Here is a 24,982-nt window from a genome sequence, read left to right on the forward strand (position 1 = left end):
AAAGCCATAGCCATTTCAAACAGACATTTTAATTAATAATAATAAGACATTAAGCATCAAATTTATCCTGATAGATTTATTTTAGCCCATCTTTGTAAAACACTTAACCTCAAGGCTGAATAAAAAAAAAAAAACATGCAACGGCAAAGTAAAAGGTGTTTGCTTTCAGATAAAAATTCAGCACAGGACTGGACTAGATAAAATAAAAACGGTCAAAATGAACTTTAATAACATTAAAGCAGCAGTAACTCAGTTTGTAGAGGACTTCGCTCAGGAAATGTAGGGTGGCCAGTTCAAAACCAGCATAGACCACAGAATGGAGGGTGGACCGGTAGCTGAAGAGGCGCGAATTCACCTCCTAGGCACTCAATTTCCCCTTGAGCAAGGCATTAACCCCCCAAATGGTATTATATGGGATTACAGCTCTACGCTGTGCCTGTGCGTTAACGCACGCCATTTCACCACCTCTGCGAGGCGGTGGACACCTGAGACAACTCGTCCCTACAATCCCATTCATCGGTGACATACCAGCTACACGGAACATGGCCGACGTCCCTCGAATTGTCAAGATTGCGATATCCCTGAAGATTCTCCCCAACCACACCGCGGTGTACTTCAATCATCATAATTTACATACATTTATTCTAAATACATCATCTGCTGTTATGCATCTTCAATGAGGACAGCGACAGAAATATAAGGTAAAGAATTTATTATAAAATGCATTACATTATAAAGTGTCAAATGTACTATGAACACGGCATTCCAAGACATGCTAGAATAATGTAACTTTAAATAGTGACCAAAGATTTGTGCAATGTGGATATACCAGAGTCTTTGAGAGGAAGATTTCACCCGAGTAAGGCTGAGCACGACTCCCCTCATCAAACAGAAACCCTTTCAGAGAACACCTTCAAATCCACGTTATTTGGTCTGACTTACTCGGAACCCATCTGTAAAAAAAAAACCCAAAACCAAAACACAACAACAAAATACGCCAAATAGAGACATACTAAATATAATCAGTGATTCCCAGCTTTCACTCAAAAATGGAGTCGTCCTTCTTTTTGTCTTTAACACAATGCTCACTTCCCTTTCTGAAGCACCACTTCTCAGCTTGCGTTCTTTACAAGGCAATAGAGAACCGAAGACACTGGCAATAATAGCTCATTTCATTTCATTTTCTAACCGCTTATTCCGCTATCGGGTCGCGGGCCAAGCTGGAGCCAATCCCAGCTGTCAATGGGCGAGAGGCAGGGGACACCCTGGACAAGCTGCCAGTTCATCGCAGGGCAACACAGAAACAGACAACCAGCCACACACACACTCACACCTACGGGCAATTTAGTGTCACCAATCAGCCTAGGCTGCATGTCTTTGGTGGTGGGGGGAAGCCGGAGAACCCGGAGAGAACCCGCGCAGACACGGGGAGAACATGCAAACGCCTCACAGAATGGCCACAAGCCGGAGACGAACCCACGACCATCTCGCTGTGAGGCAACGGTGCTTACCACTGCGCCACCGAGCCGCGGCAATAATAATAATAGTAATAAAAAAACCTTAACAAAACCTCCAGTAAGAAAAAGAAATATGTTTCCAACCAGTTTGGTACATTTATGACCATATTTTATCTTTGATTTGTTCTTACTTTCAACCATAATCTATTGAATATTGACTTTGTTTTGTCAGAAGCACTAATATTTAATAATTGGGGGGAAAAAAGGACAACATGGACGTTTAAAAATAAGGCAAAATCAAGGAAACAATTATTTGCATCACAACTTGAAGTTCGCTGTGTCGGTGGGAAAACTCAGAAACAAAAATAGAACAAAAGACACACAATCGAAATAGTCTCAAACCATTTGTTGTTCTCTGAACAGATGGTAACACTGGGGAAGTAAGTCAGGAAATACTGCACCCCGTCAAAGCCCAACTTTTGTTTTTTTATTCAACTGTTTGAAAAAGGCCCTCTACATCCACAAATTCTAACTTTCGAAGGACTTCTGCTAACAAACACAAGTGTACTGATGAGAACATTTTCCTGTGACAAAATTGCACAATGTGAAAATGCTTTTGTAAAAACATTTGCAATAATCTTTTCCCAACTGACAAATTTAGTGTCTGCATCGACTAACACTGACATAAGCTCAAAATTAGCTCGTCAAAAACCTGACACTGGGCAGCAACCGTTGTTAGGGATAATTGCCCCTTCAGAAAACACGCTGAAGCATTAAAAAGGTGGAGCATCAGGAGCAAAAAAGACAGCTCTTCATCTAAGTAATTACCCTTTAGCTTAGTTAAAGATTAAAACCTTTTATTTTTTTCAACACATTCAATAGTTCCGCCTGTTCAAATTGATTCGTCAGCGAGTGCAGTTTCAGCACCTCATTTAGACCCTGAAGCTCAGGGATCTGAGCTCATCCCATGATGTCTTTAACGTGAAATTGACAGTGAATAAGTGGAAGGATCAGCATTCTTCAATAAGACACTGTGCTTTGGAGTAGGAGCTGTTTTTCCCCACATATAAATGGCTAAAGGTCTCCTTTGGGTGAATTAAAAATGATAAAATAAATCTTTTTGGTGAAAATTCTAACACTTTATTTCGCAGGTCCCATATTTGGCCAAAATATCCAGGAAAAATTACAGATGTGTTGCTGTGAACAAGACAATCCTGTAATACTGTGAAAATAAAAGGAATGAGGGAGCACAAGTGTAATCAGTGTATCAAACATTATTTAAACCTCGGCCATTTTTCAGTGGAAAACGTCACTTTTCTGCACGACGTCATCAGACAGACTAGAAAACACTTGACTTTTGAGCATGTTGATTGGAATAGACGTGAAGGACAGTCTCAAATTAACATTTTTATTGCTTTCTCTCTGTAGATTTACGGGCGTTTATTGTTTCTGTTTGTATATAAAGTAGATTTTATTGTTTATAACAAAGAAAATTGTCATAGCTGCAATAATTAGTTAATTTATTGTGGCGGTGACACAGTGGGTCACAGCTCGCACCTCTGGGTTCAAATCCATTGAGGACCTAGCGACTTCTCATGTGCTCCCTGCATCTGAGTGGATGGATGCTCCGTCGTCCTCCCATCACCAAAAACAAAAGAAACATTATTCTTGGGTTAATTATAAATGAAAAGAGAGTGAACACTGATCCAAATCCCCTTTAGTTCTTCCCATCACTGTTTTAGTCATTCTATCAGGAAAATTCCTCAGAAATTTTGGAATGAACACAGATACCAAAAACCAAAGAAATGCCTCTGTCCGAAATTAGGAATTTACCAGCCCTGTAAAAGTTTCACCATAAAAAAAGGACCAAGTGATTTCTGTTGAGAGATTAATGAAGAAATAAAGTGTGTAAACCAATAAAGGTTAGGGTTAAAGGTTAGCATCTCACCAACTCAAACATGAAAAGATTGAACACGTCCGTCCTCCACTGCATCAAAACAACGTTTCATGTAAGTCACCTCTGATTTTAGCTTTGAGTTACAACTTTCCAAACTTAGCAGGTGACAAGCGTCTGTTTTAACTGACCTTTACCCGTCTAAAATGAAAGATGGCCTTCTATTCAATAGACTTGAATTATTTTATTGGTAGCATCAACAAGGCACAGTTCTTCAACTCTTTTTCTTTTTATACAATGAGACTATTGTGCTCTTTGGGGAGGTGTAAAGTCACATATCGGGAAAAATGCTGCTAATTGAATAAACACTGAGAATAATATCCAAATGACTGACAGAAGTAAGTGATGATCATATTATATGAAACTGTGACGGATGTGGAAGGTTCATTGCAGCCTCTGACACACATTTGAGTCCTCGGATTTTCACTTCAGGATTTATATGGAAAAAAAGGTCCAAACTTGAACCCACCATCTTTTTAACCGCATCCAGTGATTCATGTAGAGGTGATAGCGTTAAAAAAACAATTTCCTCTGTACACTCTTCTAGTGGCAGGATGAGCAAGATTTGCAGTAAAGTAGGATGGATATAAAAAGCAGCACAACAAGATTAAGAATGGAATAAAACCATTAGGTCCCTCTTTGGAGCTCAGGACAATCAGTTACTTCACGACATTCATGGTGAAAGAAAATGCGTCAAGTGTTTAGAGCTCAAATACCAACTTCATGGAGAGATTAAGGAACAAGCAGGCGTACTCCGCTAACGATTGCACTTCACGTTCATTCGGCCAGAATTCTGCGACTGTCCCGATTCGTGGTAAATGTCACATCAAAGACGTTTGGCGAGGGCAGAAAGCTGGTGCCGTTAGGTTCAGCGAGATACGACGGAACTGATGGAGTTGTATGACGTGCCACCATTGCAGGTGGGTGGATAACAGTTGGTGGCCCCACCCACCACTTCCATACTGACCCTGAAAACAGGCGACACTTTGAGCAGGAAGTCCGCAGCGTCTCGGCGGCCGAGCTCCCTCAGCTTGCCCATCAGCACACCAACCGTGCTGTCTGGTCGCCCACTCCACTCCCGCAGCAGTGCTGCCGTCGGGCTCGGCTGCAGGACGGTCTCCTGGGAGGTCGGCCCCGAGTCCTGCTCAGGGGTGCCATTTGGCGTCCCGTTGCTGTATTTGGCCACCAAGTCTGTGAGGCCGAGGTTCATGGCCAGCAAGCACCAGTCTTTCCCCAGAGCATCAGGAGGGTCCAGCATGCGGCAGAGTTTCCTGCGGGCCAACAGGGGGACATCTGATATGTGGATGTCCATTCCCAGAGTTCCGTGCTGGTAAACCTCTGCACAGCCAAAAGACAGAATGCTGCTGAAGCTCTCTCGGTAGCCACCCATGGTGTTAGTGAGGGACGCTTCCCGTTGGATTTGAGCCCGGAGAAAGTCTTTGGGTTGGTAGATCATTATAGGGACATGGTGTTCCAACAGCTGCTGAGGACTCAGGTAATATTTGGCTGTGAGCAGTCCCGGGAGTGTGGAGGTCAGCAGGTTCTCTGTAATACTACAGACGGTGTCCAACAAGGCATAGCACTTGGCCCGCTCCGAGTCATGCCCACGCACCTGAATTTCCAACCCCTGGCCATGGTTAACAAGGAGGATCATGGCCTCCACCCCTGCCTGGCTCACCTTTGCTCCATTCGTCCACAGGTGGATATCGCCATCATAGTCATCCCCACCGTCCTCTTCTGGTTTCTGCTGGTGACTCCAGCGACACAAGTTCACCTGCAGTTTGTGAAACAGGCCACAGGGGAAAGGGGTAAGGTGCTCTGCAGGGACAAGCCGGACCCCGCCGTAGATTTGTGACTCCTCCTCCTCTTCGGTCCACGAGCTGTAGAGGCCATTTGTCTTGATGAGGGCAGGAACATCCACCATGTAGGGGTTGGTGGCATCACGGGCGCAGAGATCCATGGCATCCAGGATCTGTAGCAGCTCATCCACGTCGCTTTCAGGAGCCAGAGCCTGCACCTCCTCAAGTCTGTAGCGCCCCCTGTAATGGTGGATGGCCTTTGGCGTCTCCACTGAAAGCAACTTGCTGAGAATATTGCTGCAGAGCCAACGAGGCTCCAGCAGGACAACATCCTGCACCGTCTCACTTTGCATGATGTTGATCTGTGAAGATCAGAAATAAGGGAGGATGAAAGACGATGACGGAGAAAACACGCCAACATAGAAGTGAAAACAGTGGAGTAACCAGATAATGGTGGACAAGAGTGGAAGGAAAAAAGAGAAGCTGGAATATAGTCATCAAAATGTTCAAATGAAAGGGGATGAACAATTTTTCATCAAAGATAATGAAAAGATGATCCCAAAAATGATCAATGCTGAAGACGTCTGTGCATAACTTTGAGACAAAACAGCATCACACATAAAAAGATAACGGAACGCTGAGCTGACTTGTGTCTCAGAGAAACAGAGCTATGAGTTCATGAGCAGATAGTACACCCTGGTGGTTGTCTGGTGAATGGAGAGTCAGCTGATGATCAGGCATGAGAAAAACACCTTTCATTTCCCCGTACAACCACCACCATAATGAGAAAAAAAATATTAGCAATGGAGGATTCCTTTATTCATTGCTACTATCTTCATAGTAGAATTGTGTTGTTTTGTTTTGTAAAGCTTATCATTGTGTTGTCCTAACCTCTGATAAAAAACTTCATACCTCTGCCAAGGAGATTGTGTTTTCAGTCTCAGTTAGTCTATAAATCTTTATAACAGAAAACCTATCAGAGCCTTTAAACTCAATCCGACTTTCTGACCTCTCCCATGCTGTGGAGCTGCAGGACTAGTGTGCGTAGGTGATCCTGGCTGACCAGGGGGTTGACGTGCTCCTGCACGTCGCTGACAAACTGCTGCCACGACGTCAACTGATTGGGTCCGCTCAGCTTCCTCCAAGATGGCAGGGTGGCGAGCAAACGCTCCGACAGCAGCGTCATGGGACTACACTTCTGGAAGGATGGAGAGGGAGGAGCAGGAGGGATAATTAATCAGTGGAATCACTCGATTATAGAATTAACTAATAGGTTTAGGAAAAAAATTAGATCAGATACATTTTATTAATCCCGAAATTGGAAATTCCTCAAGTGACAAATGCAGAAGAAAAACAGTAACACAGATCAAGTCTCTGAATTCTGTATCTTTCTCTAAACACAGTGTAGAAATCATGAAATACCCTGTAGTACTTTTACAAGAAGATTTTCAAATGGTGTCTATAAGCTGATACAAGAATACAGACTTTAACACAAATTTACCACAAGACATAAATTATAAATATAACTACAATATTTTCTAAATTGACAAACTGTTTCTGGCTATACATGTTAGGTGTATGAACATGAATCAGGTGTGCCTCGGTGAAGCTCACAGAGATGATGATGTTGCGAAGTTCCTGCAGGTGACTCCTCAGCAGCTTCACGTCTCTGGAGTTTGACGCTCCAGCATCCACCACAAACAATTTATCACTGATATGCAGGTCAAGCCCAAACCTGGAAATAAAAGAACACCATTACCGGTTTAAAAATGTTAAGTCACTATCACTGATGAGGCATCAGTGGCGCTCAAGACTGCGTTGTCAACCAGAGAGGGCAGGCAGACCCACTCGTAATGGTGAGTAATGGTAAGGGTAGGCGAAGGAGAACAGCCGGTCACAACAACTGAATGTTGGCTGTCAGACATTTTAAACAGTGGAACAGGTAAGAAAATCAATAATCATACTAATCACTTCAAATGACCTATTTATCAGTTATTGTTTTGGTCATCACAGCTGTCAGCTGTAGTAGTTCCAGCGATTTCAAATGGCAAAAGTACTTTTTTTACTGCTGTAAGTTAGTTTATCAGAGCCATAAGCTGAATAAAACAAAGAAACAACAACAGAAGAATCTCCGGATCCATTTTGTGTGTGGTGGTTTGATTCCCAACCTGTTCCTGACTTCCTTGAGCAGAACTTTCTCCTTGGTGTAGGTAAACTCTCCAGACAATGCTCTGGGAATGTCAGCAAGGTCAGCGTGTGTTGCCACCAGGACCACTCTCAGAGGCTGCTGAAGCCGACCTCCGAAAGCTGGAAAGAGAGAGAAACATTCACAGTCAGACTAAATATTCCAGTGAAATTCAGCAGTTTGACATTGCCAAGTTTCCTGGTAAGATATGGTATGACAGACATCTGCATGGATGGCGTGTAATTGCTGAATATCTCAAAGACATTATTGTCTTTGTATTGTAGAGGCCCTTCAGATGCATTCAGGCCAATAAGTGTCAAAATATTGTATCTAACTGTGTGTCTGTATTGTGGGTAAAAAGAAATTCCCCAATGTGTGATAAAATACAGGATCTCCATCTTCAATTAAACATTTATCTTTGTTTATTTTTTAAAATATTGTTTTTCTTAAAAGCCATTTAGAATGGAACATGTTTTTATTGTCATTACAACAAGTGTAACAAAATTGAAAATTACACTCAAAATCAAATTAAATGCACCAGCCCAAATGCAAAAAATGAGAATTCGCTCAACTGGCTTCAGACAACTTCTTGTGTAAAGATTTTTAGATTTACTTTAAGAGAAATATTAAATTATCCACCGATGCATTACTGTAGCTGTGGTTTAAAAATAAATAAATGTCTGACCGGTCACATGCTTCTCTCCCTCCCTGTCCTCACCAATGTTGTCCTGTGGCAGGGTGAGCGCTTTGAGCAGGTTCAGCCAGTAGGTGATGTGTCCCAGTTGGGTCTCGTACGGCTCCTCCAGGCTGAACAGGACCAGATGGATCGCTGTGGCATCGTTGGCTGCGAAGTAGTCGTAGGAACAGTAGTAGACCGGGTTCCCCGAAAACTCCCACACGCTGAAATCACCCACACCTTTGGAGAAGGAAACAAATAATGTCAGCAGTATGTTATTATTATAGTTAGAAACAATATCCACCAATGACAAATATAGGTTGTTTTATTTCATGCATTAAATGCAAATTTAGCTATATATTTTCACACCTTAAAAGTCAGAATTAATAAGAAGGTTGAATAAGGACGCTTGACTTCTCACCGTGGATGCTGGCGTGCTGGATGTCGATCGCCTTTGTGGCCTGTTCATCAGCTGTGGACGTAGTATTGTGGACGGGCGAGAAGACCTCCAGAACGCCTTTGGTCAGACTGGGCTCAAACATCATGCTGCGGCTCCTCACACTCACGTTCTCACAACCCGGGTACAAGTTGGAGATGCTCGCCGACACTAAAGCCAGAGGAAACGACATCAAGTGAACATCAAGATATATTCAAATAATGCTGGACTCAAAGGTTTGGCAACGGAAAAGGGATTTGCTACACAAACATTTCATCTTAAATCCAGTGTGCCTCGTTCCTTCTCTTTCAGTAAGAATAAATGTAATTGAGATTTTTTTTTTCTTTAAGAGTTTTCGTTTTTTTGTTAAAGTAGAAAGCTTGTGTCCCATTACCTAATTGCTCTTTTGGAGTTATTCCCATTCTCCTCAGAGGGGAATCAATGTGGCAAAGTATGAGAAAGATAAAAGAAACCCATAAAGTTATTATTATTTTTTTTTATAAAAGCCAGAAGCAGGTTGTCTTTTTCAATTTAAGAAATAAACGACTGGAGCGCTGCAATAAAAAAAATGAAATGTGCACTTAACCTGACAACCAGAGAATAGAAGAGCATACTTAAATGTTTATGGCTCCCGTACGTCGTTCCAACAGAGTAAAATGCTCTGTTCAATCACCCAATAGTTGTAAACACATGGGGGAGCTGTGTTATTATAAATGCATCCACTCAGCGGTCCTACTCAGACACACTGTTGGACCACACCAACCGTTTGTTAAGGTCATTGCTCCACAATCATCTTTTTATTTTATTTTATTATATATCAAATTAAGACAACGCTGATATAAACAAATCCTAAGTTTACTTTCACAGGTTTTTGTCAGTCCTCTTAGCAGTGAACTAGTTTCAGCTGGCGGCCTGACGTTTCTCCCAGCCAGTTGTCAGTCCTAACTAATCACAGCTGTTATTATGGAGCCAAAGGAACAGATGGAGAATAAATGTCTGAGTTGAGTTCAGGCTTTTTTGGTGTGAATGCCCACTGCGAACAAACGACGATGGAAAAACAACATGTAGATGGGACAGTGTGTGACCAAGATTGAATAAAGAGCAGTCAACCATCTGACAATTGTTTTAACACTAGTAACAATTCAGTTCCTCATAAATGGTCACAAGAAAGAAAAACATTTATCATCAATAAAAGCAAACTGCTTCTGTTGGCTTGGATTTAATGCCAAGTTCCTCATATGACTGTCTTTATGACCTCGAGCTGTATTCACAGTCACTGTGTTGTTCTCTGCTGTTTTACGGATGCCTGGAATGAATTCACAAAGACAAGTCACTTTAAATAGCAAACACAAAGAACCTGAAAAGCCACAAAGGAAGAACACAGTCAGGTATCAGCTTGAGTTCCGTGCCCAACAGCATCATGCAGTTAAAATATTGTCATGAGAGGAAGGTAAGGTGCTTTTATACACTTTGACTTCTGCTCGGCTCAAAAAAGAACAAAACGCATGTTTGTCTAAAAACCAGACAAGTTTCCTGCTTCACTGTGTATTCATAACACGCATCCCCACAGATAAAAAAAAACAGACGCAATAAAGACTGTTAATGAATTTAGCAAGAATCAAAACAAGAAAAAGCTACTTTTACCTCGGAGACTGCAGATTTGCTGATAGGATTGATAACACGAGACAGCTCTCGGAAATGACCATTATTTCAGTGAGCATCATGTCTGTCTGCGAGTCAACGGATCTAGGTGCTGTGTGTGTGTGCGTGTGTGTGTGTGTGTGAGGGCAGATAGAGTGCAAATACAGAGAGAGATTGAAGACACAGTGTGTGCTCGGTTATATTTTTTACACTTCACTGAACATGCCACAGCATCTTACCACAGGCTCGTCACTATAAGCAGGACTAACCTACAAAATATCTGAAACGAGAACCAGGAGCAGGAAAAAAGACCGACATTGTAGTCGTCTCTGCTCTGTGATTCACACTAAATCTTTACAGTTTTACCTGCTGACTATCCTTGTAATGTTATATCTGTATGCATCAGGCTGTTGAAGCTACTGTTAGAAATACAGTTAATTTCATCTTGCACCTTATTTTTAAAGTTTCATTTACATTTTAACCGATGACCTCTGGGAGGCAGCAAAACCTAAATCAACAAGAGCCCAGACTTAAACTATTGTTTTCCTACTTCAAAGAAGTGAAAACTATCCCCACTGCATGTCATGATGAAAATACAAACAAGAATGAAATGAACATTTACGATGCCCTGAACAGATTCTCTGATAATCTGGTCTGTTCTGGAACAATAAATCATTTTGATTCTTGACAGTGAATGTCTGACCTCGTGAAGGTTTGTCTCAACTTCACCGTCGTCTGTCACTTACCAGACGGTTTGGAGTTTATGGGCGAGTTGGGGTGGCGGGCCGTGTTGGTCATGCGAGTCCTTTTCCTTCTGAAGAAGCTGCGCAGGATGCCACATTTCAGAGACTCGAGCAGGGCGCTCTTCCCGGCTCCGGAGTGTCCGAACAGCTTCAGCTTGATCCTGGGCTGGACCGTCTGCGTGGGCCGCAGCTGCTGGATGTAGCTCATTTTTTGGTTGTCCTTGTCAAAAAAACAAAAAGCATGCTGATGTTCAGAACAAATGTTTGAAACATGCAACTCTTAGCTTAGAATGTCAGCAGAGTGGAGCAGATGGTGCTAGCTGTAAAGTCACATGATCAGGTCTGTGCAAAATTCTTCGTCAATCCATCTAAGAATTGTTTCACTATTTGAGCCTGGACCAAATAGAATGATGTAATTATCAGGGACATATATCAGGCGTGCTTTCCTCTGAGGAAAAGACAGGAGATGCTGAGGTTCTCCTCGGGAGTGAACAGGCTGGATAGGATTAGAAATGAGGCAATAAGAGGGACAGTGAAGGTTAGACGTTTTGGAGACAAGGTCAAAGAGGACAGACTCCGATGGTTTGGACATGTCCAGAGGAGAGACGGGGACTATATCGGTAGAAGGATGCTGAGGATGGAACTACCAGGGAACAGGGTTAGAGGTTGACCCAGGAGAAGATACATGGACGTAGTGAGGGAGGACATGAGAGTGGCTGGTGTTGGGGAGGACGATGCAAAGGACAGGGTGAAGTGGAGAACACTGATTTGCTGTGGCGACCCCTCAGGGGACAAGCTGAAAGTACAGCCGTAGTACCCGACCGCCATACATTACCACACCAGACATTTTTGTAGTTCGGACAGAAACAACTTGCAGCTAGAAACTTTTAAAAATACCAGTACACATCTGTTGGTACTTTCAATGAAACCAAAAGCACCAAAAAAGTTCAAATTGCTCACTTTGAAGAATCTGCCCACTAATAAACACACAAAATGACAACAGATAACACTTGTTAACATGCTAGATACTTTGTAAAATGACCAAGTAGGTGAGTGAGTGGTTGTGTGGGATCTGCAAGCACTCCCTACTCCCACCAAGGTTATGTTAATGCTTCCAATGAATCAAGTCTCTGATTTCAATGTGTGTGATTCATATCTGAGCTGAATGCATGAACTTCTCGTTTAGAAATAAGCTGAACTCAATATGTACTCCTTTAAAGTCCCTATGCAGGACTTTTACTCAGGAAGTCAGTCTCTCTTTCAAAGCAGTCATCTGTGTGCTGGAGGATCTTAATTTAGCCCAGCATATGGACAGGATGACCGTTTTCACAGTTGCCGCTGACATGTTTTCACGCTCTGCGCTGAATCTCAGCAGGTTTGCAGGAAACTGTGATTGAAGGAACATTTTGCTTTAAAAAAAGTGTTCATGGAGTCAAACTGGGACTGCTGGACTAATCTCGCCACACATATCTGGAGCAAAGCAGTTTGGAATAGCTAAATGTAAGGTGGTGAGTATCCTGCCCTGCCAGCCTAGTCAGTGAAAAAGAATATGATAAATCATTCAGGATAATAATTCTGATTCAGAATACTTTGACAAAATTCTAAAAGGCAACAAGAACATTTGTACTAAATATAATTTAGTTGTGAAATTTAATGAATAATGTAATGAACACTTACAGTAATGATCTCTCAGGCAATAATTGAGTTTTTGACAAAAGTAGCTCAAAACGGAAAGAAAAACAATAAAATGAATATATTAAGACTGAACAGATGCCACATGTTTAAAACACTTGAAAGGTTGGGGGCAGGATTCTAAACTCTCAACACCTTCATTTCCTCTTCTCCACACTTCTATACTGAAATAGACAGCAAAGTGTGAAGAGTGTGAAGCCTGGCTATACATCACACCACGGCCTTTTCTTTCTCCATTACCTTTAATGGGTGATAAGATGGGAAATAGACGGTTGCACTCCTCACATATGTGGGGTGTGCTATTCTTTACCTTTTTAAGCTTTCCCAGCAAAGAACAAATGGGTTCGCGTTGATCAGCATAAGCCAAATCCTCCGCAGTCTTCCCATCCTGAGGGGAACAAAAAATATCTCCTGTAAATCACATTAGAAGTCCTAGCTAATCCCTTCTATTTTATATGCTTTTTTTTTTTTTTTACCCTATGTTGGTAATTCTCATAGCACTGACTAAGCTGTTTGTACAACAAACAATTGATTCTTGATATCGACACTAAACCTCTCAGAAAAGACACTGATCAATCATTTTTCCAGGACACGTCGAAGATGAGCAGAAAAGGGAGTGCTGAGCTTTCAGACCAACAGCTGTGTTCAGATGGCTCCATATTTAAGCACCAATCTGAGGTGTTGCTGTAAAGCCGATTTGATTTCTGCACCACCGAGACGTCTGATGGCAGTATTTGACTGCTAATCAAAACACTAATCAACAAGTGGCATTGCTGTACTAACATAAAAGAATCCTCACACTGATTAACTCTGATACCCAGTAATAGCACAATAAGAAATGCAGAGATTTAATGTTGATCAATGGATTTATTTATTTTTTACTCCACTGTTGCACACACACACACACACACACTTAAAGTGTCATTTTTCATTACTCTTATTTCTCTCTGAACAGAGTGACACAAACATCACAGTCCCGACTATTTTCCTTTCTCTTTCACCAACACCACCATCTGTCACTGTCCGACTCTGGTTGCTGCTCCACATGGAGAACCTGCTTTGACAGCCTGAAACGCCTCCACAGAGCTCTGACTTCTACACAGCACAGAATGCTCAACTCGGTCTGTTATCAAAGGACACCCATTAGTCATTGTTTGAATCAAAGAAGAGCATGAAAGAATATTTATCTTCAGAGTCCTCTACATACCTTTTCTTGGTTTTAGCATTTCTTTTTTGATAAGGCTGCATCATTAAAAACACTGACCTGGTCAGCGATCATCTGTATCCACTATGTTTTTGATTAAATGTCTCATGGAATGAATTCGGTCTAGCTGACCGGTTTGAAGAACAAGATGACATTCAACAAAGACCAATTCAAACTCAAGCCTGCAAATCAGCGGCACGAAGCAGACCCAACGATAGGAGGCGAGTCCTGTTCAGAGTTCACCCTCCCTGAGCTGCTCCACATAAAACACTGACAGCAGGCTACTGGACAATGAATTATGCATCTCAGTGCCTTCTTTCCAGATTAAACATGCATGGCAGATCAGCTGTCATACAATGTTAACGGCTGGAGAATGCAGAGCGAATCATAAACCTGCATGGCACGACCGATGTTGAAAATGTCTGCATACTTTTAATATGTGATTACCGGAATTAAATCAGATCTACCTGGAATTTAAAAACAAGGCCAGAATAAAGTAATGCATAGTATAAACTAAAGTATAGAATGTATGTATTTCTCAATAAAGTATTCTGATTGCTAGCGTGCAAGAGTAAGGTTTTTCTAACTGTTACTTCCAGAATTATTGCCTTATAATCTTCTTAAAATAATGATGTAACTTTGTACCTGTATGTTCAACACATTTCCTTCATTCAAAAAACAGAATTTTGTTTCTTTGCGTGGTAATTAATAATATTAATGAATTTAAAAAGATAGACCCATTTAATAGAGCACACTTGAAATTCCTATAAAATGATCTGTAAAAATCTTATTATGCTGGAAGCTGTATTTGTTCATAGTCATACATGTCATACAATACTGAGCCAAAATGTCTTCTATTCATATCTACTTTGTATGTGCTGTATGTACTGTGCTGGGATTTTGATGTATATTACATTTCATTATCGGGATATAACTTTAGACTGCATCAAAACAATCCACCCCATTATTCCAAAGGTTAAACCTTCAGAGAATTACAAAAAAGAAGAACGTGTATTAGACCCATCTAAAAATATTATGCAACATGCCTGTTTAAATTACTTGAAGATTTTATACAAGTATCTAAATGACGTATTGACCAAAAATGTTTTTGCAAAACAAATTAAACTCAACAGATTAAATTAATTTTAATGCTGATAATTGGAATTTCTTCAGCTTTAAACTTTTTACTGCATTCCTCAGATCAATTCTAGTCATAAAGCACACTTTAAGCTACAGCTGCAGTAAACTGATTGGAAGTGATGTGGTTGACTTACACTGGTGACAACTTCAATGTTAGCTCCAGCCAGGCAGAGGTGACGGACGACCTCAAGGCTCCCGTTGTTAGCAGCCAGGTGGAGGGGCGTTTTGCCATACTTGATGAAGAGAAGCACATATAAAGAATGAAAAACAAGTTTTCATCCTACAGGTGGACTGATTTTAAATTGTATTTCGGTTTTGAAGCCTATTTTGCAGATTCTCTCTTTTTTTCAACTGGATTTCAGCAATTCTCCAGAAAGAAATGTAGTCATTTTTAATGCCTGTATATCGTCCTGTGCTGTGTTTTATCCACGGTAATTAAACATATAAAAGCCAAGTAGAAAGTAAAAAAAAATCCACATCCGTCACAACTTGAAAATGCAAGATAGTAGCATAGATCAGGATGAAGACTAATTGCAGAAAAGACATTTTCAGTTCTACTCCTCTCCCTTTTCTCCCTGGTTTCTACTGCTGAGAAAGAAGACAAGTGCATGCACATACAGCTATATGTGGATTCATGATTCAGACAAGTTTAAAAAACCAAGCAGGAACATTTAGTATTGAATAAATAAACACATTTCTGGCAGTGCTGTCTGCTCCTTTAACATATCACTGTCTTGAACAGCTAAGAGAAAACAAAACTGGAAAACCTGAGAGGTGCAAACAGCATCTGGGAAAAAAACACAATCCGATCGCAGAATACATTAAAATAGACAGTATCAAAATAGAATGTGAAATCACCCAGGCAGAAACATGCGTGGGAGGTCTTGCCTGGCAGAGAGGCAAGGCACGACAGGTTCACATATAATCCAGGTATGGAGTCCTCGACAAACTGCTTTTTGTAAGAATAAAAGGTCAGCCAAAAAGTGCTCACAGTAAATCACAACTGATGTTACATGAGCTCTGAATTTACGAACACGTCCATAATGGGCATAGTGTTGAGAAAAAGTATTTGCCCCATACTAATTTCTTTGAAGGGAAAATTGTTGTTCCAGAAGAGTAGCCATTTCCAGTTCCGCTTTGTGAATTCTTCACAAAATAAAATAAATATTTCCACCATCAACAATGCCCAAAGATTCACGTGATTCTGCTGATAAATCTTATGAGAAAATGGCTACCTTTAGGGTTCTTGCAATGATAAGGGGACACAAGTCACTAATTCATCCCTTTATCTGGTTCTGTCTTTTGGACAATGCTCAATCTTCAACCAGTTTCACAAGTTGGTTAAGAGTAACAGAAAGTGGAAGCATTTCTTGCAATGTTGAAAAAGGTAGGTTTATCTTGATCCGAACTTGAATGGATCTTAAACATGGGGTGAGGTTAGAAACACTTTAATTCACCTTGTTTGGAAGGTCCAGGCTGGCTTTGGCATTACAGATTGCCATGACAATGGCCAGATTTCCATCTTTACAGGCGATGTGCAGGGGTGTGTTGCCGTGGCGATCCTGTTGGTCCAGGTGACAGTGGTGTCTAAGGAGGCAGTGAACCACATCAACCTGACACCTCCGCACAGCCAGGTGGAGGGCTGTGTGCCCGTCCTACAGGTGAACACAATGTTAATCTTTGATGTTATACAGTATATAAAAACAAAAAAACAAAAAATCAGATTGAGACAACTTTATAAGAAAAATATATTTCTGAAATGTAAGGTGATGTCAGAATTGAATCGTAAGTAGGGAGTGGATATTTTAACACTAGTTTATCCTCTGAGAATTTAATATAGTTATCTATTCATGTCATTAGAGGTGCATTAAGAAAATTTTAATGAGAGTAGACCGGAGGAATTTTGAGAATCCCGAAAAAGGATCTGGAAAACAAACAAACAATATCCTCAAGGATCCCTGAATGAAAAAACAAAATGATCACTGTAATGTTCCAATACATCTGTAGTTAATTTAGTCAACTCGTCTTTCTTTCCATGGCAAGAATTTACTAGCAATTGTCTCTGCATTGCTAGTAAACCCCCGGATGTTGGTCTGACTTAGAAAGTCAGACAAAAGCCATGGTGGGGCGAAATAAATCTGTAAAGATTGTTACGGAGCGGAAGCCTTTGCTGCTCACCTTGTCAGCCGCCTCAAGTTCAGCCTCATGTTCAACCAAGCACTCCACAATTTCCACAAAGCCCCTGGCAGATGCTGTCAGCAGCGAACTCTCTCCCTCGCGGTTTTTTGCATTCACATGGCATCCCGCCTGGCAGAGTGCTTGGGCTACTGCTGAGTAACCATGCCAGGCAGCGCAATGCAGCGGGGTCTCCTGCTCCTGTGGATTGAAGCATGGAACACACAAAAACAATAAAAAACTGTTTTAAATGGTTGATAATTTTAGTGCATGTGTATCATGTTGTGTGTACACGCTTACCTTGTCAGCCAGGTCTGGGTTGGCCTGGATGCTGCACAGATAGCTCACCACATCAACATTGCCATAGCGTGCTGCCACGTGAAGAGCAGTCTCTCCAGACTGGAGACCAAAAAGAAAAATATTACAAAATGTAAGCATGTTAATATTTAGTGTGATGATGGACGGCTTAGAGACAGTGGCTCTGAGGAAAAGACAGGAGGCGGAGCTAGAAGTGGAGGAGATGAAGATGCTGAGGTTCTCCTTGGGAGTGATCAGGTTGGATAGGATTAGAAATGAGACAATAAGAGGGACAGTGAAGGTTAGACGTTTAGGAGACAAGGTCAGAGAGGACAGACTTCGATGGTTTGGACATGTCCAGAGGAGAGACGGGGACTATATCGGTAGAAGGATGCTGAGGATGGAACTGCCAGGGAACAGGGCTAGAGGTCGACTTAGAAGATTCATGGACGTAGTGAGGGAGGACATGAGTGGCTGGTGTTGGGGAGGACGATGCAAAGGACAGGGTGAAGTGGATAAGGTTGCTGTGGCGACCCCCGACGGGACAAGCCGAAAGTACAGTAGCAGTTAATATTTAGTGTAAAACCTTTACAATTAATATTCATGTGTAAAAAGTATTTTAAAACAATGCAATCTGAGGCTATGAGAACCCGTCGGCACTTTTTCGCTGTGAAGTGATGCCATTTCAACTTTCCAGAAAGTCAATTTTTAAGTACAGTAATCTGATTTTAATGGTCTTTGTGTGTCTAGACGTCCGACTCAACAGAAGACAATCCATTAGCTCAAACGTTACAGCAGACAGTCAAAGTAGGACCTCATTAGCAGAGAAACTGCTTATGTGAGAGCCTATGTGAAAATGAACTGCATTTAATGAATACATTTTGGGATTTAAGCTTTAAATATTTATTCAATTAGAAAATTGCAAAGAGGAAATAAAGGAGCCACTGTTAAAAAATAGTAATGAAAACATTTTCTGACTTTCTTTTCTTAGTGTAATTTCACACAGACACTATTTTGTGATTTCAAGCTCATTGAGTATTAAACACCTTTAACGATTCTTGGGCAAGAACTAGATAATAATCAAGAAGGAGCCTCGAGCGCTGATTAGCTCTGGTCTGGTGAAGGAAGACTGCTCCGCGTTCCTTTTTCACGGTTAGAAATTGCTTTGGGGAATTTGTCTGTCAAAATAAGCTCAAAACAGCACATCTTCCTCAGCAAGAACTGTTACTATGGCAACAGCAATCAAGCAGATAAAATGCCAGAGTAACTGGTTTTCTCTGCAGGTGCTCTGTGGAAAGTGTGAACATGTGTATGAATCTGGGCATTTCAGAAAATCAAAGTAGATTTTCATGGTTAGCAATGTGTGAGGAATTGCACTCTAGTCACCTTATCTTGGACATTCAGAGGGCATTTCTTTTCATGAAGGAATTTCAGGGTTCCCACATGGCCGTGTCTTGCTGCGTAGTAGATAGCGTTGGCTCCACTCTGAAGGTTCAAAAGAGAAGAAAATTCTAGCATTTATCCCCGAGCTTACTCTGAAATCACTCCCTCCGGAGCCGCAAGCAGCACCACACAATAGAGTTATTCAAAAAGAATGACGCGTTGCTTCAGTTCTCAAATATCATCATGGAATAAATCAGCCACCATTTGAAAGGGGCGTTTTCTAAGTTTTGAATGGCTGCTGACCTGACCTCAAACATGGAATAACAACAGCGATCAACTCAGTGGATCGTGATACGCTGATATGCGTCTGGGAGGAATTCTCTTATCGCACTGGAGTTGTCCGGGCTGCAGGTGGTAGCCACATTGAACACGTGTAAGATGGAAAATAAAACTCGATTCAGAGCAGAATACCTTTCTATTGCCTTTCCTTATTAAACTATTGCATAGTGAAATTGGTTCATTCTTTTTGAATACCCCTGTATGAACACATCCATCCAAATAATGCACATGAGATATCTGAAACAAAAAGGACCTACGGTATTTAGATGATCGTGCTTTCCCAGGCACAACACTCAAAGATGCATTTGCAAGTTGCCGTCGCAGACTTGCTAGACGCATTTTAATTAAGCTTACTTAATGGTAGCAAACATGGTCTTTTGAGCCGATGGTTCATTCCTCATCCATTCATACAACTCTTTCATAGGATCGCTGCACAAATTAGCATCGCAGAACCGAAGCTGGCTACTGGAATGACTGTGATCTTTACCTTATCATTGGCCTGGATCTCTGCACCTTTTCTCATCAGCACTTCAATGATCTGAATATTGCCACAGCCGGCAGCAATCAGAAGAGGAGAAGTGCCGTGCTGAAACGTAAAAACATTGACATTTTTATTCTCTTTAACAATGACCATGTCTTTTTGTTAATGAAGCAATTAACTTCAATATGTTAGCTCAAATTTACACTGAATGGATACAGAGAAGAAATTACCGTTGGCTGTGTCTCAGATTTTAGTCAGACACCTTTTCTATATTTTCTCACTTTTAAAACCTCTATAGAGATTTCTGTCTCTAACTGCAATGCGACTCTCTTCTACTTCTCCATACACTATCACTCTCACTCTCTTCTTTCCTTTCCTTCACAGTTCACTGAGTTTAATAGCATCACCCCCCCACCCATCAGCTGTCAACAAGCAGCATCTATTCTCCAAAGAAACAAGGAGCGTGAAGACGAGGGAGTTGTTAAATCTGCCTGAAGCACGAGCTTGCTAAATGAGAAACTATCTGGATTCTTCTTTGCACTTCTTTCTTTCCATTTATACTTTTTAAACTAAACTTGGTTATAGTTTATTTCTATAAATAAAAACAACACAAGTGGAAAATGCCACAGGTGAACTTGCTTGTACTTTATTAAATCTCTATAATCTTTTTTCTGTATTTTCTCTTTGTCTATTTTCCATTTCCATGCCATTTATTTTATGATGACATAATGATATGTAGAAATACTGCAAATATATGTTACAACTAGAAAAGCACTCAGAGAGCGCAAACCTCTGCCAAGCAGCTCATTCCCCTCGTGATTGTATTTACACCGGCCACATGGTGATCTGGATCATCATCAAAGGTTCTAAATTGTTTTCGGTATCTTTATACACCAACCATGAAAAGTGAATCAGAGTTGATGTGTATTTGGAACAGATTTTTGAATCTATGGGTTTTTCAATGTTAAAATGTAATGTTTTTTACTGACTACATTCTGGATCCAATGCGGATGAAATTTGGTGACAAGATAGAGGTCCCCCCATCCTACATGACTGTATCGAATTCCATAAACATCGGTCAATAATCAACCGAAATATTGAGGAACAAATTTTGAAGCTCCATTGACTGCAATGTGATCAGATCCAGAAGACATTTTGCATGATGGTGTATATTGGACCCCTTTGACAGATTTTTGGTGAGTGAATTGTTGCATATTGAGTGAATATGAATGAATAAATGCATATTTTATAAAATAGGATTTTTTTTTAAAGCCTAGTAAATGGGAATATCTGCCTTTTTTTTTTTATATTCAGACGGGTATCTGGATTGTTCTCAAAATTTAATGGGATCCAAGCTACACCAAGATCCATCTTCAGATTTGTGTACATATTTTTTTTAAACCAAGATACATCCAGCAGTTTTTCTGTAAACTTGCTAATAAACAAACAGACAAACGAATAAACGGCATCAAAAACATTACCTCCTTGACAATGATGAATATTTATTTCTGGCTGATCAGAAGCTAAATGCATGCTATGTAATTTCCAAAAGGTTCTTTAGCTTCAGAAGATAGCTCTGTCCGTTTGCCTGTTTTCAAACAGTGCTTGGATTAAATGAACCTTTCATTAAATCTGGGGGGACATTTGCTCCAACAGAACTTGTTCAGGTTGAAATTTGGAGACAATTTTTGAGTGACATGGACAACAATGAAAGTAGATGCAACTCAGGTCTCTGCACTTTACAATAGCTCGCCCATCACAGCACATGAGACCCCCCCATCATCTTAATGGAGATTAAATTAATTAACTCATCTTTACAGACATGGCTGTTTGGATTTGTTAAAAAAGTGGAACAGGAAATATTTCACAAATTAAAAAAATGAAATGTATAAACAGATTTAAACATCGTTATGTACTCTATCTCTGTGTTATTTACCTTGTTGGGCTGGTTAACGTCATAACTGTTCAAAGAGCCGAGCAGATGCTGTAGACCAGGTACGTTGTCGTCATTTATGGCGTGAATAATGGCCTTCATTACAAAGGAGTCTTCCTCATCCTAGATTGGTGGGAAATATAGTTACTCCTCTGCTGTTAACAGGACGACCATACCCTGTGAACGCTAATCTTGTGAATTCTTTCTATCACAAGCCCCCTAAGTCTCTCTTTCATCCTTGTCATGCATGAATGCTCACAGTAACAAACAGACGTTTCTTTATCATCTTCAGCTTAGGTTCAAAATGCTTTAAGATGCTGCCGAATGACAACAACCTTCATGCGGACAACTTAGGAGTCAGCTGTAACGCTCTGCTGCACAAAGAGACAAGGAGAAGGGAGGCAGGCAGGTGAGGAGAGGAGATGAAGGGGAAAGGCAAGTTCACCAAGCACGATAGTTCCGCTACATACATCACATCATAACCTCTCTGCTGATGCAGCCGTGACTCAACCACCTCAGAAAGCTGCAAACAATACAAACTGTGCACAGAGATGTTATGGGATTTTCCTTTTCTTCATATCTCTAGTCTTGGGAATTATTATCCACAAAATTAATCCTCTAAGAAAAGAAAACTATACGACAATTTGCTTCAAATAACCAACCCCACATTGCTTTTAACATCTAGAAAACAGAGCTCTTGCAGCATTTGAATCAGTCTTGTAATGCTCTTCTATTGCTCAAGAGGGAATTTTTGAGGTGATGCACAAGTGGGCTAACTTAAATGCTTCTTACTTTGGTAATCTTACTCTATAAAGAAGTTCTTTTGGTTTTTAAATACTTTGATCCTTTGGGAGAAAATGATTTCCCCCCCTCCTGGGCTCCATACACCGCATCAATTACACCGCAACAGTTAATGGAAAAATGTTTGGCTGACTAATCGGAGAATAGCTATTATTTACAACCTTATTACTGTTAATAATTTATCAAATACCTTTCTCTGATGCACTTCCAACTACTGAGAGCCTCCAACAGAAAAAAAACAACTTCTTACTTGATACAAATGAATGAAAAACAGTCGCATTAAAAGCTGCACCTGAACAGAGATTATGTAAAGTGCTTAACAATGAATCTTCTCAGCCAACAAAAACTAGGAACTATTGGAAACATCTAGCAGTTAACTACCTATAATCTAATGCTGCAGTTCTGGTTGTGGACTACAGGGGGTGCAGCATCCTTCACACAGTTTGGTTCCACCCGTCTGCTCAACTGTGACAAGAGGAAGTCCTTATACGCCACTTTGCCGAGGAAACACACCTGGCCTCAGCCTACGAGCAACACTGTAAATGATTAAACTCCTCATTGAGGCTGTAGCGTTTGTATGTTACTGACTCGTCAACATCAATAGACACAAATATCCTAAAAGCTTTTGTTTATAACATTATTTGTCAATGAACATGCCAAGAGACAAATGCTTCCTTCTCTGGAGGCACATTCCTGCATGATCCAATTTATTTTATTGTTGCTAATGCCAAAATTTAAACAACGCCACGAGTATCATGCCCTTTGTCACTGAGGGGCAATGATGAACAGATCAATTACATGTTGGCAAGAGATTGTAGAATAATAAATACCACAGCTGTAACAGAGCGCTCTGAAAAGTCACTTAAATATAACCCATGTGAAACTCATCAAGACCGAAGTCTCTGATCGATTGTGATTATTTGGCTTGATTAGAAACCTCATGGAATTGTTTTGGAGATAATGTCGGAGAGGCCAAACTTCAATGGTTTGGACATGTCCAGAGGAGAGACGGGGACTATATCGGTGGAAGGACGCTGAGGACGGAACTGCTAGGGAACAGGGCTAGAGGTCGACCCAGGAGAAGATACATGTAGTGAGGGAGGACATGAGAGTGGCTGGTGTTGGGGAGGACGATGCAAAGGACAGGGTGAAGTGGAGAAGGTTGCTGTGGCAACCACTGATGGGACAAGCCAAAAGTACAGTCATTGAAGAAACATCATGTATACAGTAACAGTAAAATGGTAGTCGCTTGAGGAGGAAACTACATCCGAATGTTTTGCAGGTAGTGCATCGATACAGATCTTTCACTCAAGTGCAAAGTAAAATATCCTTGGCCCAAACCCCTTAAAATCCAATCAACTTTAAGAATCAGGGCTCAAGATCTTGATTTTCCAGGCATTTAATATCTTCTTGTATATTCCTCCCAGACATGTTTATCAGTCAGCACACAAAAACACATATCGCAAGCAGATTTAAGTACTTACCAATGTGTCATCACTGCGTGCCACGCTTATGTTACTTCTGGACAGGAATGAGCGGGACAGGCGCTTGCATAAGGAAATAAGTCGGACGGATTGCTGGAAAAACAAAGGATGGATCTTCACAAACAAGCCGATTCCAAGCGATATTAAGAGGACCGTCAACAGGCAGGCAGGCAGGTGTAGACATAAAGGAATGTTCTGCTCCATTTAGTGCAGTTCATTCTTAACCCATTGTCTTACTGCAGTCTCTGCTCTGCTCTACAAAGATACAAAGCAGTCAGAGGAATAAAGTACATGAAACTCCTACTTTTAGTTTTACATACAGGCAATCTAAAAAACACTGCTGACAGAACTCTCTTAACGCATGACACACATGAGTAACTGATAACGCTATATGCCTTTTTGCTGGCTTGCTTGATATGGAGCAGTAAACAATGGATCTCTTTGTTTAGTGAATAATTTGAAAGCTAGAATTAACAAGCAATTAGCGTTATACACAAGCCTGGAGTGTTGGCGGGGTGGATTCTATAGTCAGAGACTGGGTGTAGCGGCAGCACCAACACTACAGAGAAATCTTTCAGGCTTTAAACAGATATCACAGAAGGACGTCTGGTGATTCTTGAAGATAGTGTGCGAGGAAAGCATTACTTACTTTCCATTTTTTTCGAGCAGCAAACTTCTTGAACTTCTCCATGTTGACAGCCGACTCTTTTCGAGTAAGAGCTTGTTGAGTGTCTTTTGGCTGATTTCACAAACAACAAATATATTAATAATGAACAAATATTATGAGCCTAATCTTAGCATAAACCAATTTGGATCTAAATCAATTAGCTGATCACATCATTCAACTAATAAAATTCAAACCTTCAGCAAATTATGTGACATTTGAACTTTTACGGGATTAGCAATGATTAATTAAGAGATTGCATCAGTTGGCTAGCAAGAGTCCAACCTTGATCCAGGGGTGATGCAGGCCGTCTTGAATAGTCAGTCTCTTTCTGTGGACGGAAAACACAAATATTAGGGCTGAGAAATGTGAGCATTGGAGGACATTACGCAGGTATAGAGCTGTGAGTTGATAATTTCATTTAGCATTTTTAAATGCTTATAAATGCATATTAAAAAAGTCCATTGTGTGGTCATGAGTTGCACCAAAAATCCCCAA

The 24,982-nt window shown here is 40.8% G+C and overlaps 1 protein-coding gene across 1 annotated transcript in view; it reads right to left on the bottom strand.

Annotated features, from left to right (window-relative positions):
- Positions 1–3,593: 3,593 nt before the first annotated feature.
- dapk1 (death-associated protein kinase 1) overlaps positions 3,594–24,982 on the bottom strand; it is a 49,389-nt gene continuing 28,000 nt past the window's right edge. Inside the window, exons 8-25 of the mRNA XM_068760883.1 lie at positions 24,770–24,815; positions 24,470–24,559; positions 23,821–23,913; positions 21,539–21,658; positions 19,609–19,707; positions 18,786–18,884; positions 17,403–17,501; positions 17,106–17,303; positions 16,385–16,582; positions 15,062–15,160; positions 12,894–12,971; positions 10,895–11,111; positions 8,493–8,678; positions 8,114–8,311; positions 7,379–7,517; positions 6,825–6,945; positions 6,220–6,408; positions 3,594–5,572 (exon numbers count right to left, since the gene is read on the bottom strand). Coding sequence (XP_068616984.1) covers positions 4,280–5,572; positions 6,220–6,408; positions 6,825–6,945; positions 7,379–7,517; positions 8,114–8,311; positions 8,493–8,678; positions 10,895–11,111; positions 12,894–12,971; positions 15,062–15,160; positions 16,385–16,582; positions 17,106–17,303; positions 17,403–17,501; positions 18,786–18,884; positions 19,609–19,707; positions 21,539–21,658; positions 23,821–23,913; positions 24,470–24,559; positions 24,770–24,815 — 3,562 coding nt within the window. The 3' untranslated portion in view covers positions 3,594–4,279. The remainder of the gene's footprint in view (positions 5,573–6,219; positions 6,409–6,824; positions 6,946–7,378; positions 7,518–8,113; positions 8,312–8,492; positions 8,679–10,894; positions 11,112–12,893; positions 12,972–15,061; positions 15,161–16,384; positions 16,583–17,105; positions 17,304–17,402; positions 17,502–18,785; positions 18,885–19,608; positions 19,708–21,538; positions 21,659–23,820; positions 23,914–24,469; positions 24,560–24,769; positions 24,816–24,982) is intronic.

This window comes from Brachionichthys hirsutus, chromosome 4 (genome assembly GCF_040956055.1).
Source record: "Brachionichthys hirsutus isolate HB-005 chromosome 4, CSIRO-AGI_Bhir_v1, whole genome shotgun sequence".
Lineage (NCBI taxonomy): Eukaryota > Metazoa > Chordata > Actinopteri > Lophiiformes > Brachionichthyidae > Brachionichthys > Brachionichthys hirsutus.